General features: G+C 39.5%; 1 protein-coding gene across 1 annotated transcript in view; it reads right to left on the bottom strand.

Annotated features, from left to right (window-relative positions):
* Nucleotides 1-21,226, bottom strand: part of LOC124555727 (ras-related protein Rab-9B) — a 50,675-nt gene extending 29,449 nt beyond the window's left edge. The window contains exons 1-2 of the mRNA XM_047129744.1: nt 21,169-21,226; nt 20,697-20,995 (exon numbers count right to left, since the gene is read on the bottom strand). Of these exons, the coding sequence (XP_046985700.1) occupies nt 20,697-20,909 (213 nt within the window). The 5' untranslated portion in view covers nt 20,910-20,995; nt 21,169-21,226. The remainder of the gene's footprint in view (nt 1-20,696; nt 20,996-21,168) is intronic.
* Nucleotides 21,227-21,530: the final 304 nt, after the last annotated feature.

Below are 21,530 nucleotides of genomic sequence, written 5' to 3'. Positions count from 1 at the left end.
TGAAGATTAAAATAGGGAAAAGTAGTGTGATCAGCAAACCAAGTGGTGTGAGCAACAAAACGGAGTGGGTTAAACAATTCATGCAGCTAGTCTTTAGTTCAATATGGGGCAGCCACGTCAGCTTTTTATCAACAAGGAGTCCAAAAATCAGGACTTCGCATCAACGTTCCAGTGCTGAGTACCCAAGTACAGTTCTTGGCCAGGACAGACCACACTGAGACGACAGAAACTCATGACACATTTTCATGATATAGAACTGCAATAATGGGAATGGGTACAATTGGCAGCTGTCTGATTGGTGCCTTGGAGTTGACATTTGGCCAAGGCTACAGATTGGGAGCTACATCAAATGCAAATGTTGTTGACGTGTTTGGACTAAGACCACTAGTCATTAATAACTATAAGGAGAGTGTAAAAAACAGCATGGATCCCTGTGGGATGCTGCTCCCTAGGACCCGTGGAGAGCTGAGTGAATTACTGAATACAGTTTGGTAGGGAGTCTCAAAAGCCCCCATCATGCAGGTTAAGTACATGATAGTCCCAGCCAAGTTGTGTTGTATGCCTTATGCACATTAAAAAAGATTGTAATGAGGTGTTGGTGTTTAGAAAAAGCACGTTGGATTGCTGTTTCCCACCTGAGCAGATGGTCAATATTGGATTGAGCTTTAAACCGCACAGATAGGGAGCAAAAGGCCCCGTGATTCGAGAACTGAGCACAGTAGTCAGGCTACCAATCTTTCAGACAGTTTGCGAACACACTGATGAGGCTAACTGGTCAGTAACTGTTGATGGACATTGGGTTTTAGCCTGGTTTATGGATTCGGTCGAGAGAACTATTTAGCCACTACAAAGGGAACACACATTCTAGCCAAATATGGTTAAGATAATCAACAGATGAAGTAAAAGTAACATTCAGATTTTGGGATCATGTGATGATGAATCACGTTAGGGGCTAAGGAAATATTGTGTGACAAGCCAAGAGCCTAAAGCAGTTGCCAGTCAGTGAAAGGTTCATTATATAATTTGATGTGATGGGGTCAAAGATAAGGGGATGTCCTCAACTTGTCTTTTTTGAATTTGAAAGATAGCCAGGTAAGAATAGGACACCAATGCAGTCACAAAACAGGTCACGAGGTGTTCAGCAAGAAGTAAAAGTGTCAGTAAGTATACCACCACGAAGCGGGATATCAGGACATCTTTGGCGGCCCACTAGACTACAGAGCTTAGCACACACCTGGGATGAAAAGGCATACATTCCCAAGGAGGAGCATTTCTTCTTACTGTGTTTAATTACACAGAGAGCCTTAGCATGCAGCTACTTAGAAAGTGAAGAGTGTGGTCTGTGAAAGAAGTCACTTGAGGCATTGCAGGGGCCTTTTACGGTCCTGAATAGGTGTTCCAATGTCTGTTGTCCAGCACAGCACTGGCTAACACTGGAGTGGGCCCATAGAATAAGGAAACTAGTTCCAGCAACACAGGTAATCTCATCAAAGATGTACCTCACAACCTCATCGATGCAGTGTGACAGAGGGGACACAAGTGATGGCAGAGATATCCAAGTGCCAGTTGGCTCTTTGACAAGCCCGACAGAGTAAATGGTCTGTCAGGCAGTGACAAGGAAGTGACAGCATCACCAACAAATGATCACTGTCACAAAGATTGTCGTGCAACAACCATTGTAGCAAAGCCCTGACATTGAGGGAAGAGTTCATAAGGTCATTAGCCAAATAGGTGCCATGGGCGACACTGAAGTGGGTACGAGTATAGTGATTGAGGAGAGGGAGATCAGGATTGGAAAGAAGCTTGTCAATCAGAAGGCAACTCTGAGGAGTGGTGTGCACTGAAATCCCAAAGGAGGAGAAAATGGTGGAAGAGTTGTTGGATTAATCTCAAGGTAAGAAAGTGACCTGCCTGGAGGTAAATAAAAATTACAGATGGTGATTGCTGGGGTGGTTTGCAGTCCAACTGTTGTTGCTTCCAACGTGGTACAGAGGGAGCTCTACTCATTGTACAGATCCCTCCAGATGCTCTCTTGGGGCCAGAATAGTTCCAACACAATGCATAGTAACCTCTAAGATCTGGATAATGGTCATCAGTGCAGTGTGTTTCTTGAAGAGCAATGCAGATCACAGAACAGGAGGAAAGCAGCAGTTGTAGTTCTGGCAGGCGACAGTAATATCTGTTGCACTTCCACTGAATTACCATGTGGAGGGTGTCCTGGTTATGTCTGAAGGGGTCAGAAGGGCAGGTTACTCCCCAGGATCACTGTGTCACCAGTGGGGTCTAACAACATCAATGAACATTTGTTCGAAGTTGTATCTCATCGGAGTAGCAGTCTCTCGAGATTTCTGCTTTTTCTCTTTCACAACTTTTGGCAGTCTAGAATCTTGTGAAGACTTATCCACAGTGAGTGTAGGAAAGGAAGAAGAGCAGGCAGCCTCGAGACGAACAATCTGTGCTTCCTTCAGCAACTGACTGGTATGAGGTTGCTGGTCTGTAGGTTTTGGAGGAGAGGGTTCCTGAAAGGGAGCCCTGTCACTAGGAGAAACCAGAAGAGACTGCTGTTTCCCCAATCAGCTACAGGAAATGGTTCCCAGATACGGCACTACAGGAACCATGAAGCAGGTGGTCCTATTGGCTCCAAGTTCAAGTTTGTTTGCACGATTACTGAAGGCCAATGTAGAGGGAATAAATACACCTGGCACTGCTGACAACCTGACTACAGTAGTGGTGGAAGTTGATATTACTGAGACAGGACAGAAATTATCATATTTTTACCAAGTTTCAAAATATGAAAGGCAAGTGGTGACTATCAGGTCCTGAACTTTGCATTTCTTGGGTAGGACAGCACATCACGTGACTGGAGAGGGTGGTCATTCCCACATTTGGCACAGACAGGTGGTAGCATACACAGTGAATTTTCGCAAAATAGGATCATATGTACACTGGGGAGGCATATGCCCAAAGCACTGTCATTAAAAACACACCATCGACGGTAAGATATATGGCTTTGCACTGCAGCAGTAAACCACTACTTTGACCTCATCTAAAAGTGAATCCCCCTCAAAAGCAAGGGGTCAACTTTATTGTCTGGCAGTCAGGCATTGGTGCACATGCCGTACAAAGTGGATCCGCACACTTCATGTGTTTGCATAGGGCTCCATCAGTCTGCAGCATTATGCACCATGTTTATGTTCTTATAGAGGTCATGGTAACAGATACATCACAAGAATGTCTACAAAAGAGTAATGCCCAAGACTGTGTGGGATCTTCCATGTTAATTACGATGGAATTACTTCATACTTGACAAAGGGAAGGCAGATTGCTAAATACATACTTCCTATTCTCCGCAAATAACAGCGGCTTAGCAGAGAGAAAGGATACTCCATCTGCCCACGTGCAAACCAGGAAATGAGGGGGAATAATCGTCTGCAAGTCACTTGGTTTTGTTTTTCTTCCATGGTGTGGCTAAGAACGCAAAGTTCCTAGGATCATAATGATCAGCACTGAATTGCAGTCTATCTAAAGAGACTGCCTGAGCACCATTGCCACCAGCTGATAACACTAGTTGTTTCATAACATCAAATATCCACCATGACGCCATCTACCCTAAAGGAAGGTTCTCTTCACAGGTGCCATCCAGAGACAGCAAACACCACCAAATGTGATGGCCAGTGCTTGCAGTCACAGTGTTCCCAAACAGACATGCAACCACTACTCAGCACATACAGGGAGGTGACACCTCGGCATGAACTGCCGACCATGCTGGGTACTGGACAACCTTTCCTGCATTGCCTGCACAAGCTGTAAAAAAATTTGAAAAGGTGGAAAAAACCCAAATAAGGGGACCTAACATAAGTTAACTGAAAAGTGTGGTGCAAAATAAAGGGAACAAAGTGAGAAAAGCCGTAAACAACATCCTACAAGAAAGCTAGCTTATGAGCAGGGAAACTTTCCTAGAGAATAAGTCTGAGAAAAGATATACCGTATTTACTCGAATCTAAGCCGCACTTTTTTCCGGTTTTTGTAATCTAAAAAACCGCCTGCGGCTTAGAATCGAGCGCAAAGCAAGCAGAAGTTCTGAAAAATGTTGGTAGATCTTTCCACAACCAACTTCTGCCGTCGAATACATGTAGCGCTACACGGGCATGCTTTGTAGGCACAAAGATAAATACTGGCGCCAAAACCTCTGTGTCAATAAAGAAATTTAAAAAAAAAGGTGGAAGACGAGCTTTTTTTTCTCCACCCTGAGTTTCGACCACTGCATTTTCATACATTATCCAATGAAGTAAATACAAATTCCGTATTGTTCATCTTCGAATGTAGCAGCATTTCAATCTACTATGAAAATCCGACTGGCAAGACTATTTGGGGTGTTTTTCAATATGGCCAACTCTACGTTCTGAATTTTTTCCTACCTGTGAGAAGAGATGGTTGCTAATAGGAACTTTTATGAATTGTGAATCATATGCAGTATTCTCTTCACCATAAGAATAATACACATATAAACATTTTGCCATGTATTGTTTCGTGTTTGCTGCTATCTCATTTAATTCCTGTCTGCCTAATAAACTATGAAACTAGAGTGAGACAACAGCAAACGCTGAAGAACATACATATCATGTCATGTTTATATTCATATTATTCTTATGCCTAATAGTGATACAGTCAGAAATGAAGCACGGCAGTTGACTAGATTTTTAAATCTAAAATGACTCTAATTTCTGTGCAGAATGTAATATACTAAAGAGGCGCCTGCAAAGATTTTCAAATGGAGAAAAATTTTTGCTAAACTCTGGTTCAGAATGTCTTCTATCATATGCTATCTATTATTTGGTTCTTGTTGATCATTATCAAAGAAAGCAACAGTGTAAGTAACAACAAATGGCAGTCTCTTGCCATCATTTCGCTAATGAGACGATTCCTCTCTTTTTTTTTTTTTTTTTTTTAATTGTAAGCAGCGGTAGCGCCTACAAAAGCAAGCCGTGCCGCGGGCAGCGACAAGCCGTAAACACTCATTATCACCATGCGAGAAACAAATGCACGATACAGTACAGTAATGCATTTTCAGCTTAGTGTGACGTAAACACCTATAACAAAGAGAACGACACTTATCAGATCAAAGAAAATAAGCCAACAATTCAAACCAGACGAAGCACGTGAAAAAGGAAGGGTACCCGTATAAATACGGACAGAGCGCCTGACGCATAGCAATAGCTACCTGGTAAAGCTTAACTGCTAAGCTTACGACTCGAACCAAACTACTGTAGCTGTATCGTCATTCATTCGACCTAAATTGTGTCTCATATTACAATGGACCAACTTTGTTTTGATTTGGACGTGCAGCCTAAAACTTTACTCTCCCCTCGAATTTCGAGTCTCAAATTTCAGGTGCGGCTTAGATTCGGGAAAATTTTTTTTTCCTCGATTTCGAGTCTCATTTTTCAGGTGCGGCTTGTTTTCGAGTAAATATGGTAATCAGAGTGCATGATAGCTCCACAGGAAATGAAGTAGTACGTCAGTGCTCATCACACACACTCACAAAAAGTTGTGAGCCCCTGGGGGCCGCATCGTGGAGATGAGATAGACTAATTACAGCATGCACAGATGCACTCTCTCATATCTTCATACATGATTGGAATGGAAAGGAACCCTCTGCAGCGCAGTTTACTGTAATTTGCAGAGGATGTATTAGATGTAAATATATGCTACTTTCTGAGCCAATTTTACTATGATTGTCATGTTGAGAGACACGCTTAGGAGTGTGACAGTAAACCACAATGTAATGCACAATGCCTCTCTTAGCAGCTACAACTGGATTGGATCAGCATCGCTGTATCTTGCTAACTAGAGCAGTGATGAGACATGCTACTCTTCTTTGAACCTTCCCTATTTCCTCCACTAATTCTTTGTGTTGAGGGCCACAGGATGAGCAGAAATACTATAAAAACTGGCCAAATGAGGATTTTGTAAATTACATCCTTTATGAGTGGCATACATTTCTTGAGGATTCCTTCATTCCCAATTTGGCACCTGCCTTTCCTATGATTAATTTTATATGGTAGTTCCACTTCAAATTGTTCCATATGTATACTCCAAGATATATAAGCACTTAATTGTAGCAATATATCTGCAAAATAATTTAAAAATCTGTGATATCAAGCACATTTTGAAATGTTATTGTTTCACTGAACAAGGTTCCCATTAGTTTAGTCATTATAGTTAGCACTAAAGCCCAAAGTAAATGTTTTTTCTAGTGCACAGACTGTTAAGAAAAATGATCGTATCTGATATGCTGTCAGCACAGGTTCATACTGTTCTCAAAGTTTATTCTTCTCCACTGCAAGTAAATTGCAAATCTCCAGTGGTCACACCAGTAAACATGGTTGAAAACTGCCAAAAAAGTACATTACTTATTTCTACACCTATATTCTCACCAGTGAAATGGTGTTGTAAACAAGCACAACATACAATAATGCCATGAGCCTTCACCACACAAAATTTTCATATAAAAGGAAAGTATCCACTAACCACCCATTATAAACAAACTTGCACCGCAAATTCTGTTCCATTCTGTGAGAAATGACTACTGAGATTCGCATCTTCAAACATTTGTTATTATTGTTGCTTACTGTTGTTATGTTGTTGTTGTCTTCAGACCGAAGACTGGTTTGATGCAGCTCTCCATGCCACTCTATCTGCGCAAGCCTCTACATCTCCGAATGACTACTGCAACCTACTTCTTTCTGAATCTGCTTCATGTATTCATCTCTTGGTCTCCCTCTATGACTTTTACTCCCCACCTCCCCCACCCCCTTCTCTCTCTCTCTCTCTCTCTCTCTCTCTCTCTCTCTCTCTCTCTCTCTCTCTCTCTCACACACACACACACACACACACACACACACACACACACACACACACACGCACACATCCCTCCAATACTATATTGGTAATCCACTGATGCCTCAGAATGTGTCCTATCAACCAATCCCTTCTTCTAGCCACGTTTGCCACAAACTTCTTGTCTCCCAAATTCTGTTCATTACTTCCTCATTAGCTACATGATTGAGCCATCTAATCTTCAGCATTCTTCTGTAGCACCACATTTCGAAAGCTTCTATTCTCTTTTTATCCAACCCATTTATCGTCAATGTTTCACTTCCATACATGGTTACTCTCCAGACAAATACCTTCAGAAAAGGCTTCCTACGACTTAAATTTACATTCAATGTAAACAACTTTCTCTTCTTCAGAAATGCTTTTCTTACCATTGCCAGTCTACATTTTATATCCTCTCTACTTCAGCCACCATCAGTCAGTTTGCCGCCCAAATAGCGAAACTCTTCTACTACTTCCAGTTTCTCATTTCCTAATCTGTTTCCCTTAGCATCACCTGATTTAATTTGACTATATTCCATTAAAAGTGTTTTGCTTTTGTTTACATTCATCTTATACCCTCCTTTCAAGAGACAGTCCAGTCTGTTCGGCTGCTCTTCCAAGTCCTCTGCTGTCTGACAGACTTACACTGTCATTGTCAAACCTCAATGTTTCTATTTCTTCTCTCTTGACTTTAATTCCTACTCCATATTTTTTCTTTTTTTCCTCTACTGCTTGCTCAATGAACAGATAGAAAAACATTGAGGGCAGGTTACAATCCCATCCCACTCCATTTCCAATCACTGCCTCCCTTTCCTGCCCCTTAACTCTTGTAACTGCCATCTGGTTTCTGTACAAGTTGAAGTATTTTACACAAGCTACCTTCACAGTTTCAGAGACAGTAGTCCAGTCAACACTGTTAAAAGCTCTCTCTAAGTCTACAAACGTTATAAATGTAGGTTTGCCTATAGTTATCGTATCTTCTAAGATAAGTTGTAAAGTGAGTATTGTCTCGCATGTTCTAACATTTCTCCGGAATCCAAATTGATATGCCCAGAGGTTGGCTTTAATAGTTTTTTCAGTCTTCTTTAAAGAGTGTGTGCAAGTATTTTGCAGCCACAGCTTATGTAGTAATCAAAACCAACTGCGGGAACACCTTGGGCTGCGGATCGGAGCCGCCAGGCGGGGAAGCCGCCGGCGGTGGAGCACGCACCACCGGGTAAACACAAGGACGAGTCGGACGACAGACGAACGACAACTGACAACAACCGACTATGACTGACACAACAAGGAAGAGATAAACAACGGAGACTTGTGGAAACCACAACACCAAACACCAACAGTAAATCCACTCGGAACCAGAGCCAGGCAAATGTCAACAACACGCAACGACCAGAATGCAGTACCGCCGAGATAGAAACGAAATCCAGGGCCAGTACCGGACTGACTGGACTAGGGCAGACTGGGTCCCTATATACGAAACCGGAGGGAGCGGCTATTGGCCGCTGTCTGCACGTGGTGTAGCGGTGGCGCCCTCGCTGTGCAAGAGCCGCTGTGCAGAATAGCCGCCGCGGAGGCGGAGCCCTCTATGGGCTGACCACGTCCATTTGTTCTGGCGCATGTTCAACTTCCGCGGTTGAAGGTACTAGAACTTAACTGATAGTTAGGTAATTTTCGCACCCACCAGCAAAGTCCATTCTTTGGAATTGACATTATTACATTCTTCTTGAAGTCCGAGGGTATTCATCTGTCTCACACATCTTGCACACCAGATGGAATAGTGTTGTTGTGACTAGCTCTCCTAAGGCTACCAGTAGTTCTGGCAGAATGTCGTCTACCCCTGGAGCCTAGTTTCAACTTAGGTCTTTCAGCACTCTGTGAAATTATTCTTGCAGTGTTGAATCTCCCATTTCATCTTCACCTACATACATTTGTTCTCTATCTATTCCTGCTTAGCAACTTTGCACTTCCTATCGATCTTAAACATTTGTATTCCCTTTCACCTGCTTCATTTTTAAATTTTCTCCTTTTGTAAATTAAATTCAATATCTCTTGTGTTATCCAAGGATTTCTACTAGGCCTTGTCTTTTTTCCTATTTGATCCTCTGCTGCCTTCACTATTTCATCTCTTAAAGCTACCCATTCATATTCTACTGTATTTCTTTCCCCTACTCTAGTCAACTGTTGCACGACACTCCCCCTGAAAGTCTCATCAACCTCTGGTTCTTTCAACTTATCCAGGTCCCATATCCTTAATTTCCTACATTTTTTTCCCAATTTCTTCAGTTTTAATCTACAATTCATTATCAATAAATAGTGGTCAGAGTCCACACTTGCCCCCGGAAATGTCTTACAATTTAGAATTTGGTTCCTAAATCTCTGTCTAACCATTATATAATCAATCTGAAACCTTCCAGTGTCTCCATGTCTCTTCCACATATACAAGCCTTCTTTTGTGATTCTTAAACCAGGTGTTAGTGACGATTAAATTTGCTCTGTGCAAAATTCTACCACACAGCTTCCTCTGTCATTCCTTTCCCCCAGTCCATATCCGCCTACTATTTTTTGTTCTCTTCATTTTCTAACAATTGACTTCCAGTGCCCCATCACAATTAAAGTTTGATCTCCTTTAACTATTTGACTAATTTCTTTTATTCCATCCGACATTACTTCAATCTCTTCATCATCTGTGAAGCTAGTTAGCATGTAAACTTGTGCTATTGTGGTACCAGTGGGCTTCGTGTCTATCTCTGCTATGATAATGCGTTCACTATGCTGTTTGTAGTGACCTACTCGCATTCCTATTTACTTATTTATTAGTAAATCCTCTCCTGCATTACTCCGATTTGACTGTATTTATAACCCTGTATTCACGTCACCACGTTTCCTGTCCCTTCTGCCACCGAACTTCACTAATGCCCACTATATCTAACTTCAACCCATCCATTTCCCTTTTTAAATTTCCTAACCTACCTACCTGATTAAGGGATCTAACACATTGCACGCTCTAATCCATAGAATGCAATTTTGTTTATCCTGATTACGCCAACCTCCTGAGCAGTCCCCGGCCAGAGATCCGAATGGGAGACTATTTTACCTCCAGAATATTTTACCCAAAAGGACACCATCATCATTTAACCATACAGTAGAGTTGCACGTCCTCAAGAAAAATTACGGCTGTAATTTCCCCTTGCTTTCAGCCATTTACTGTACCAGCACAGCAAGGCTGTTTTGGTTGACGTTACAAGGTCAGATCAGCCAATCATGCAGACTGTTGCCCCTGTAAAGTACGACAAAGCTGCTGCCCCTCTTCAGGAACCACATGTTTGTCTGGCCTCTCAACAGATACCGCTCCGTTGTGGTGGCATCTAAGGTACGGCTATCTGTATCGCTGAGGCACACGAGCCTCCCCACCAACGGCAAGGTCCATGGTTCATGAGAGGATGCGTATTACAGGGTGATTGTAATCTTCAGTGAGAAACTGGTCTGATACTCTCCACATTTGTATGTTCTGTGCATACCCTATTCCTGCATAACCACTAGTACATTCCGTGAAAGTCCCGTTCCTGCATAACTACTGCAACCAACACCTCTTTGCATTTCCTAATTTTACTAAAGCCTTGTCTCTCTTTCTTCTACTTTTTTTTTAGCCCCACACTTCCGTCCATCACCAAACTGACACTTCTTTCATGCCCTAGCATGTGTCGTACCAACCAATCCATTTTTCTAGTCGAGTTGTGCCATAATTTTTTTCCTTCCACTTCAATTCAGTACATTTTCATTAGTTATTCAATGTACCCACATAATATTCAGCAGTTTTCTGTGGCACCAGATGTCAAAAGCTTCTATTTGCTTCTCATCTGAGCTGTTTGTCATCCAAATTACCTTCTGCAGAAGACTACACCCCTGGCAAGTACTTTCAAGAAAGACTTCCTATCATTAAGGTTCAAATTCAAAATCAACAAAATTTATCTTCTTTAGAAACGCTATTGCCAGCCTGCATTTTACGTCATCACTACTTCAAATATTGTCAGTTATTTTGCTGGCCATATAGCAAAAACTCATCTACTGTTTTCGCTGTCTGCATTTCCTAATCTCATGTCCTCAGCATTGCCTGATTTGAATTTGTCTACATTCAATTACCTTTGTCTGCTTTTGCTATTGTTCATCTTTCATCCTTCTTTCGAGGCACTATTCATTCCATTCAGCTGCTCTTCTAAGTCTCTTGCCATTTCTAACAGAATTACAATGTCATCAGCACTACTACCTCTTTTGTGGCTCTACAGCTCATTGTGAGCCTTGCCCTCTTCAACAATTTTCCACCATTTATCTCAATCCATTGCTACAGCTCTCCAATTTCTATAATTAATTTTCTGGAAATCCTCAATGACTCCACTTCAATGTCTAATTCTCAGTTGACCAGGCCCTCTCTGTCCTCCTGGATTTCCTTGTAATACCTTTTTTGGGTAGCTTTGCATCACTGATAAGTGTTACATGCCCAATCCACCTCAACCTGTAAGATTTCAATATTCTTCTGATAGGTGACTCTCTATAAATGATGTACAACTCATGATTGTACCTTTTCCTCCAAATTCCTCTTTCACAAACTGGGTCAATTATTCATCGAATGTGTTCTGCATTTCAATGTCTTTTGCTGTCAAGCCCAAGTTTGGGAGACAAGTGTAAAGATTGATCTTAAAAGTGTTTTGTAGATGAGTAACTTGGTACAGGTCAGAAGCCTTGATAAGTCTCTTTAGAGCAACTAAGGCTCTACTGGCCACTAGTAATCTCTGATCTCATAGGAAATGTCATTAGAATATATAATTGTTGAACCCAGATACTTGAACTGCTCATCTCTCTCAAGAGGTATAGTTTCCCACCATTATTGAGCCAGCATGTTCTCCTTGCATGTCTTTTTGGCAATCATGTATTTTGTTTCCTGCTGGCTGATGTTTAAGCCCATATTCCTGCTAACCTGTTCAAGGGCACTAAATGTCTCATCCACTGCCTTTTGGGTTCTCTCCACTATATTTATGTCATCTGCACGAGTGAATATCTGCAATGATTCATGGAAGATCATCCCCCTGTTCAAAAAACCTCACTCTAATTTCTCCGGGGAAGCACGGAAAAGAAGCAGGAGTGCATCTCCCTCTCTTGTTCCACTTTCAATATGTACTGTATCGGAAAGCATTCTTCCTGTTCTTACGCTAATTCCTGTTTCTCACATTGTCATTCCCACAACCCTTACTAATTTTCTAGGGACTCCAAATTCAGCCAGGGCATTATATAATTGATCTGTATCTACACTATCTTATGTTGCTATAAGTCTAAAGAAGTGACGTGTGCCAATCCCAAATTCAATCTTATTCTCTCAAATTACCCTTGGAGTATAGGTCTGATTTATGGTTGTCTTTCTTGCATTTTACATCCTCCCTATTTCAAACATCATGTTATTTTGCTGCTCAAACAGCAAAACTCATCTAACTACTTTACCCTCTCATTTGCTAATCTAATGTCCATGGCATCATTTAATTTGACTGCCCTTATTTCGCTTGTGCTGATTTTCATATTGTCATATCTTTTCAAAATACTATCCATTCTGTTCAACTGCTCTTCCAAATCCTCTGCAGTCTCTAACAGAATTATGTCATCAGCAAACCTCAAAGTTTTATTTCTTCTCCCTGAACTTTGGTTTTATTCCAAATTTCTTCTTCATTACCTTTACTGCTTGCTCAATGTATAGACTGAATAACATCGGCGACAGGCTATAATCCTGTCTCCCTCCCTTCCCAACTACTACTACCCTTCCATGTCCTTCGCTTTTAGTAACATCAGTCTGTTTTGTTCACAAGTAGTATATAACTTTTAGCTATCTCTATTTTATCCCTGGTCCTTTCAAAATTTCACAGGATGCATTGCAGTCAGAACTGTCGAAAGCTCTTTAAATCTGTAAATATCATGAATGTAGATCATACAAGGTAGGCTTTCACAGCCAATATTGTCTTCAAACTTCAGGTCTGATAGGCCACGATCAATGTATAAAACTCTTCCATGATGTTTTGTCTCTGACTGCGGGACACATTCTCTGAGGTAAAGTGGCGAACTTTCCTCAACCTATATTCTAAGATGAATAGTAGGCTGAATATTGCTTCACATGTTCCTACATTTCACTGGAAGAAAAACTGATGTTACTGGAGATAGTTCTACCAGCCCCCCCCCCGATTCTTATGTAAATAATTCAAGTGTGAGCACCTGCCTTCTTTGGGAAAGGAATTATTACATTCTTCTTCAGATACAGTATTTCACCTGTCTCATATTTTACGTACCAGGTGAAATATTTTTGTCACCATTGGCTTCCCAACAACGTCACTAATTCTGAAACAATGTCATCTACTGAACAAGCCATATTTCAACTTGGGATTTAAGTGCTCTGTCAAATTCTTCTTGCAGTATCATATGGCCCATATTCCTCTACTTAATCCTCCCATTCTATAGTACTGTCCTCAAATTTGTATTCCTTATATATACCACCCACATACTCCTCCCACCTTTCAGCTTTTGACTCTTTTCACCGTAAGGGCTTGTCATCCGAGGTATTAATATTCATATAGATACTACTCTTGTCTTCAAAGGATTCTTTAATTTCCCTATAGGCAGCATCTATCTTCTCCTATTTATGTGCACTTCTACAGCCCGGCATTTCTTGTCTAGCCATCCATGCTTTGCCATTTTCCACTTCCAGTCAACCTGTTTTTCTAGATATGTATTCTCTTATTCTTTATGTGCTGCACATTGTTACATTTTCTCCTTCCATCAATTAAATTCGATATCTCCCTTGTTATAGAAGATTTCTACTATGACTATCTTTTTTACCTTCTGCCGCCTTTGGCATTTTATCTCTCAATGTTACCCATTCGTCTCCTACTGTGTTCCTTTCCCCATCTCCTTAAACAACTACCTTTCAGCAATTTCTTCAGTTTTAACCTGCAATTTATAATCAATAAATTATAGTCCAAGACCAAATCCACCACTGGGAGGTAGGGGGGGGACAGACAGCGATGGATAATAATATAGAAGATCAGTAAATTGAAATCAGTCCTCTTCTAGTACTAATAAATCAGTAAATAAACACACACACACACACACACACACACACACACAGAGACAGACAGACAGAGAGAGAGAGAGAGAGAGAGAGAGAAAATGTGTATTCATTAGTAATGTCAGAGTCAGGCATGACAGCAATTGATTAAAATGCGCAGTAATTTGAACAAATACTTTATATTTTAAACATAGTGGAAAGTTTTTGCTTATGCGACACTGTTTTTAGGCCCATACAAAGTCGATTGATGAAGCACTTGCTTTTATCAGTTACCAGAAATTAATACAGATGTGGTAAGGATTGTTCTTGTAGGACATAAACAATTTTACATTGTGCCGGCTGAATACACTTTGCCACGATTGCATTCCTGGCATAGTGCAGCCAGCTGTAAATTACACTGCTGGTAAGTGCATGTCTCCAACACACTATGTCAATGTCAAATTCAAATACAACTGTACCATCATATTGTCTGCTATGTACCGAATAATTAGGTTCTTGTAACATTGTAGTCCAAGTTGCAGTGTGGCTTCAGTTTAAGGAGTAAAATATCACTCTACCATTAGACAACTGAACAGAATTCTTTGGAGTAATCAGTTACATAGAAGTATGCAAATGAAAGACATTTGTTTTATGAAATGAGACTGAAATACATCCATGAACTGTGCAACACTGCTCAAATCTGAGAAAACTTTGTTCAATGTCTGGTGATTCACCACTTATATTTATATCAATTATCTCTCACAACCTATTGTGTGAGTGTAGTTTCCTTTGGAATAGTGTTATCTGTTAGGGGAAAAAAAGGGCAATAAAATCTATACATCTAACTTGGCCCCACCACACTCTACACATTACACACCGCCATTTTGCTCATTCTACATCTACATCTATACTCTACGAACCGCTGTGAAGTACATGGCAGAGGGTATGTGTCACTGCACTATTTATTAGGGCTTTTGCCATTCCATCAACATACGGAACAGGGGAAAAAATGACTGCTTAAATGCCTCTGTGAATGCTGTAATCAGTTTCATCTTGTAGTTAAGATACCTACGGCAGCAATACAAAATGGGTTGCAGTATATTACTAAACTCATCATATCTTAACTTTATTAGCAGATTTTCTTGAGACAGTTTTTGTCTACCTTCATGAATCTGCCATTTCAATTCTTTCAAAATCTCAGTGACTCTCTCCTGCAGGTCAAATGAACCTGTGACCACTCATGCTGCACTTCTTTGTATATGGTCAGTATCTTGTGCTAGTCCTATCTGGTACGAGTTCCTAATGTTTGAACAATATTCTAGGATGGGTTGCACAAGTGATTTCCAAGCTATCTCCTTTGTAGACTGATTGCATTTCCCTAGTATTCTATCAATAAACTGAGGTCTGCTCATTACACAGGGCTGGTTTGTAAACTTTATTAAATCTTAACTACAAGAAATGTGCTCTACAAATATGAAGTTACTTCGGTTAAAAATATAAGTGACATGATACCCACAAAATTAATCTTGTCAGTTCATCTGATGCCAGGTAACTAATTTTTTTTATTATGATTTAACAAATATCTGAATAAGTATGAACTAAGTTTATATATATATATATTCCACTCTAAAGACTCCAAAACCAAGGCATACACTTTTCAGTGGTAACTGCTAACATTCTTCCCAGCAGATCAGTATTATAGTTGCAGCAAATTACCACTGGCAACATACAACGATGCACTCCACAGGAGCACTTTATTCCTCAAACTCCTGCTAATGCAAGATTGATATTGTATGAAGCAATTGCAATGTAATGAGTCTCCAGTGAACTAAAAAGTCTGCTCACCAGTCCATGTGCCACACTGAAGCAAGCACTGAAATGCAAAAATTAGCTCCAAGACTTACTTCACACATTGTTACAATTTGTTACACTGAAATCAAATGTCAGATTATTGCTTTTAGAAATATGAACTCATGACCAAAGATTATTTTCATGAGCCCCAAAATTAACTAATTCCCACATATCTCAATCCAACAATTTTAAGTAGTAAATGTACTGGTAGCAGTGTCATTAGAAAGTTTATTCAAATAATTCTGATACAATCTTTTCAAATTGTTCATGTTCTACTGTGTAAATAATGAAGTTGTCACTCATTACATGATTGTTTCAATAGTATCCTGCTTTACTAGGCATGGCTGTTTTTAGGTCATGTATAGCCTTGATTTCTCAAACTTGTGAACCAGCTCATGCAACCAGTTATTCCTTGGTCCACACAGTTCATCATGGAAGCTATATCATGATATATTTTTCAAATGGCCAGAGAAATGCCATGCATAAAACACACACACACACACACACACACACACACACACACACACACACACACACACGCAGATAGAGAGAGAGAGAGGCAGGCAACCTTGAAACTTCCAGTCTACAGCTTCACAGTGACTCACCAGACTAACAAGCCTCTCTATTCCCATATTAAAAAAAGCATACAGAAATCAGTAAATATTACTGTATCTTCTCAAAAACTGGCTTCCTTGCTTATGTGTTCCCATATATGTATTCTTAAATCAAAGTAAAAATTTGTTTTCACATTTCAACAAAGTAATTAGTCATGTCAGTTATTTGGAAAAGGGGAGGAACATCGGTAGTAAATCAATATCTCATTGACACAGGGGTCAACAGAGACCAAGCATTAGTTCAGGTTGGAGCAGGAGGCAACAGAAATTTTTACATCTTGGTTAGATTATCTAATCCCACAGCCAACAACTTTCTGCAGAAAGAGACAATGTTTCAGAGGATAGTGGAAATCCTGTAACAGTCTACAAATATCAACCTCATTATGAAAGAAGGACTAGTACCTTCATAGGATCAACCCGTAAAACTTCCTGGCAGATTCAAAGGTCATTCCAGATTGGTTTTCAGTTCACAATTTTATCCTTTATGGACAATGCTCATACTAATTCAGTCATTGGAGAAACCCTACAGCCCAACAATCTGCAACCACCTTTCTCCTACTGTCCAAAGTTCCATAGAAGCTCATATGTATACCTTGGACAATAAGGTAACGAAATGTTTAGTGGAAGATGCCTCAGTCATAGCCACTCTCCAACACATTCAGGATGTTCTCCCAACCTTGACAATAACATAGTGGTTTAGAGGGTTCAAAAAGACAATGCTTGGAATCTACGAGAGATCAATAAGTTCTGGCTGTTACAGTGAATGAGAATTACTAACTCATCTGCCACAATTGCAAGAGGAGATAACTGAATAGCACTAGATACACCAAGACATATTTCACATGATAATCTGCACTTGTATGACTTCTGAACACAATCAGTTCCATTACATTTGAGGACTGGTAGACATATAGGATGAAATTTGTATGACATGGAACTGACTACTTTAAAAACAATCTAGACCTTCATAAAATCACTACATGAGTAACACAGTCACCATTTATTTCATCATTCTGTAGCCACAAAAATTCCTCATTACTTGCATTTGTCATGTATACTAGAAAAAACAAACACACTGGTGGTAACAACATTAGCATATCCAATATAGCAGCTCTACCTTCATGCAACTAAACCAACTAGCCATTCATAGAAAACTGGGTTACGATAATCTAGAAAAGCACAAACCCACCAGGTTATCAGATTTAAAACATTGCCTAAAAATCTCTCAGGAAACAGCTAGTGCAAAGTAATAGAGAGAGATAGGCTGCTTTTTGCTAATAGTGACAGTCTCACTGACAAAATTAGGCAACAAGCACTAAGCTCAATAAAAGAGGAGGAAGAAAACAAACTATAAACTTGCCCTGTGAATTAATATATGGTGGGAGTAGTTTGGAGCATGACTGAAAATCTAATTAAGAGGAGCACACATTCTTCCTACTGTGCAATCTTTGTACATTATTATTGACTGACTTACCCAAAATGCCATTAACACAATCAATTCCAACATAATTGCTACAACTTGTAGTGCACATATGCTACAATCATAGTAAACTGATATCTTGAAAATAATGAAAAGAAGTGCAAAGCAGTATGTAAAGGTTTCACACTGCATGCCAGTGTCACCACAACTAAGATTTTGGGGTGAGGTCAAATACTACACTCTAGTTTAGATTTCATACTTTACGGTATATGTGATGACAGTCCACCGGAAACAAATGGAATTATAATAGAGTCTGAAAAACAGTGACAGTAAATTTTCACATTCCGCAGAAACTACACCCTGCAAAACCACTTTTTGGCATTGATGGAAAAACAGTTTCAGCAGTGTATAGAAGATGTTATTTAATAAACACCCACACAAATGCTGTAAGAGGTCTCAAACAAAATAAAGCCGTGCAACAGAGGCAACACTGTACCATCACATTATCCAATCACTATTGATGTACGGAAATATCTTTTGAGAGAACTCAATAGTTAGCAGCAAAAAGATTTAGACTACATAAAAACACTGTCAGAATTACAAAAAAAAAAGCAAAACAGAGAGACTCCTGTAGACCAATATTTAAAAGGATTAATACACTGTCCCTGCATTATTTATACTCTCATGAAGAACTGATCTTCAAAAAAGGAAGATCCTTAAAAAAAAAATCTTCAAGCATAACTGTGATTTTCACTCATATGATACTAAGCAGAAGCATACACTACATGTCACCTTTTTTTATGATGTAGAGCACAACCTTCGAAAGGGCAAGTGAATGACAACAAGAGCACTTGACTTAATTAACAAATATAAATCAGGGTTTTGAAGATGATAAGTATACAGTACTGGTACTTTGTTCTCTTACTAAACAGTTCGATGTAAGGCCATGCTCAGCAAGTCAAAATCATACGGTACTGGGGGCACTGTTTTGCAAACTCTTCAATCCTACCTGAATAATAGATTGTATCAATGCACAAACCATCCTGAAGTGGAAAGAACTAACACAACATACGTACCATACAGGTACGTAATAAGACCTCTGTTGATCTTGGTTTTCATTAACAACATAAGCTGTAATGGGCACACTTTGCAATTTGCAGATGACACAACAGTGTTCTCAAAAGGGGAGTGTGTTGTTCAGGCTGTTCAACAAGCAAAAGCCCTGGTTTATTCCAAACAGATGAAAACTAATGAAGACAAAATACAGAGGACAGCATGCAGCCTCAGTGATAACGGAGCACTCGGTGATAGAGCAGCTGTTAAACATACGGAATTTTCCATTTATACAAAGTTAAACTGGCAACAGCACACTAAACAAGTATGGTCCAAACTTTCACAGGTCATGTATCTCTTGAGGAAACTAAAAAGTACAAGATCAAACAGTATCTACTAACAGTGTACTATAATATTCCACAGCCATACCAGCTATGGACTGCTGCTGTGAGGCTACGTTGTAGACTGTAAGAACGTGTTTTTGTTGCAAAAGGAAGCAATGAGGATCACTGTACCACAAGCAACAAAACTCACCACTGTACACTATTTTTTTCAGATTAGTTCTGAGTGATTTCAGCCAAAATATGTTCATCAACTACCTGATCCACACTAAGATAAATAATTCATTAGATATACAGGAAGAGAAATGAGATTCATCAACACAACAAACTCAATAATGACACTATAGGTAGGCCAAGATGCTCATTAAGAACGACACAAAACAGTTTTCCAACAGTGCCCTAAAATTATTTACTGCACTACCTAAGGATATTCACTGAACAATAGAGTAATTTAGAACTATAATTCTGTGTTAATTAATGAACCTTTGTACAGTATTGAAAAATTCTTCGCTGGTGATAGAAGTGTCTACCTCAACTGCAACCAAGGGTAATGACAACTCTGCCATTTAATTACAATATGTTCTAGAGTTTAGTTTATGATTGTGTTTTTATTGTAAGGGCAGTGTAATCTAGTTCTTCACTTTAAAACGTAAACACCATCAATGTTAGTATCACAGTTTACAGAGCAACATTGCATTCGTTTTACTGTGGTAATATTACTGTAATATTGATCTCCAGCCATAGCTGGTGAACACACAGAATTGGTAGCCAAAAAAATTACAATAAACTGATAATAGGACAATTACAAATATTTGTAAAGGAAGAGTATATCATATTCCGATGTATAACCAACATCATCCTGTTTGAAGCAGATACCAAATTTACCTATGATTAAAGCAAAACTGAAACAGCACCTGGTTGATCACTGCTTCTACCCTGTTTTAAGTTTTTTGAGCCTCAAATGGAGGAAGTGATAACTGGTGCAAATGATCTGACATTCCGAAACACACCTATTGCAAATGATATGACATTCTAAACCACACTTATTGCTTTCTATCCCGTTATTTGTTTACATTATTATGTTATCAATACGCAATCAAGCCATACTTGTCCTATAGAGTATGTGCAGACTATTTACGGTAGCATCAGAGAAATACAAATAAATGAACACCATATTTGTATTATATTGAGTAAAATATTTGTTCATATGCGTATGAGAATTTGAGCATATTACAATAACGAGGTAGCACCGTCAGAATATTGAATTAAACTCACAATGTTTCAGTAATAAGGCTGAAAATGTAACACCCGTAACTTTCACTGAATTGTAATATGTCTCAGTTCTCACCATTTTAGCGTTTACTTCTGACATCACTGCAATATTAGATCTTACATGGGAATAGAGCGCGCAAACAGACACATTTTCACTTAATAACAACAATTATGATCACTGCGCTCACCTGTAGTGTGTACATTTCTCCATTTATTTCTATATCCTTATTAAGAAATTCTACTCCAATTGTATGGAAAGAATGTTCATCAAAATGATTGCTAACAAATCTATTCATAAGACACGACTTTCCAACTCCTCCATCACCAAGTATAACTACTTTCAGAAGCGTGTTTTTGCTTGGCTGGCGAGAGTGTCGTCCTTGGAATGTATTCCCTGCCATTAGATATGTAAATAATATCACAATCACTCTGTCAGATGTCAAATTGTCGGTGATGGCTATGTATGGCCCCAAAACACATACTGCATCTGAAACACAGAATGCATGAAGTTGCAACAATTCAGGTAGTTCATTTGTGTTAATATCGACCGCGTCAATCGCAGCATCTGCCGATGACTGTCGTCCACTGTTTTTAATTATTATCGTAAATATGCTACAAACAAACTGCAGCTACATATATTTAATATCTTTCCCAACGTACCACACACCCCACCATTCCTTAAACAACTTCTGATACCAACTTCAGACTATTGTCAAAAGTGCGACACAAAGATGTTATGCACAAGCAAATGCAAGTCGCGACCCACTGCATATACAATGTGCTGTGTCTTTCATGTTACAGTTATATTTCCTTCTGATGACTATAGAACTACGAATTGCAGCGCTAACGAGAAACGTGGTCTATATCTAATACCTGTAGATGCATTTTTACTTACTTCGTTACTTCCCAAAACGTAATCAGAAGATTGTCTTTTAAAAAGATCTGACTGATTTCTCTGACATCATTCTCGAACTGAGCTAATGCTTCCTCTCCTATTACCTCGACAGGGCGTCAAACTCTAA

This window comes from Schistocerca americana, chromosome X (assembly GCF_021461395.2).
Source record: "Schistocerca americana isolate TAMUIC-IGC-003095 chromosome X, iqSchAmer2.1, whole genome shotgun sequence".
Lineage (NCBI taxonomy): Eukaryota > Metazoa > Arthropoda > Insecta > Orthoptera > Acrididae > Schistocerca > Schistocerca americana.
The sequence above is the reverse complement of the archived record's forward strand: the minus strand, read 5'-3'. Positions and strand labels throughout refer to the sequence as shown.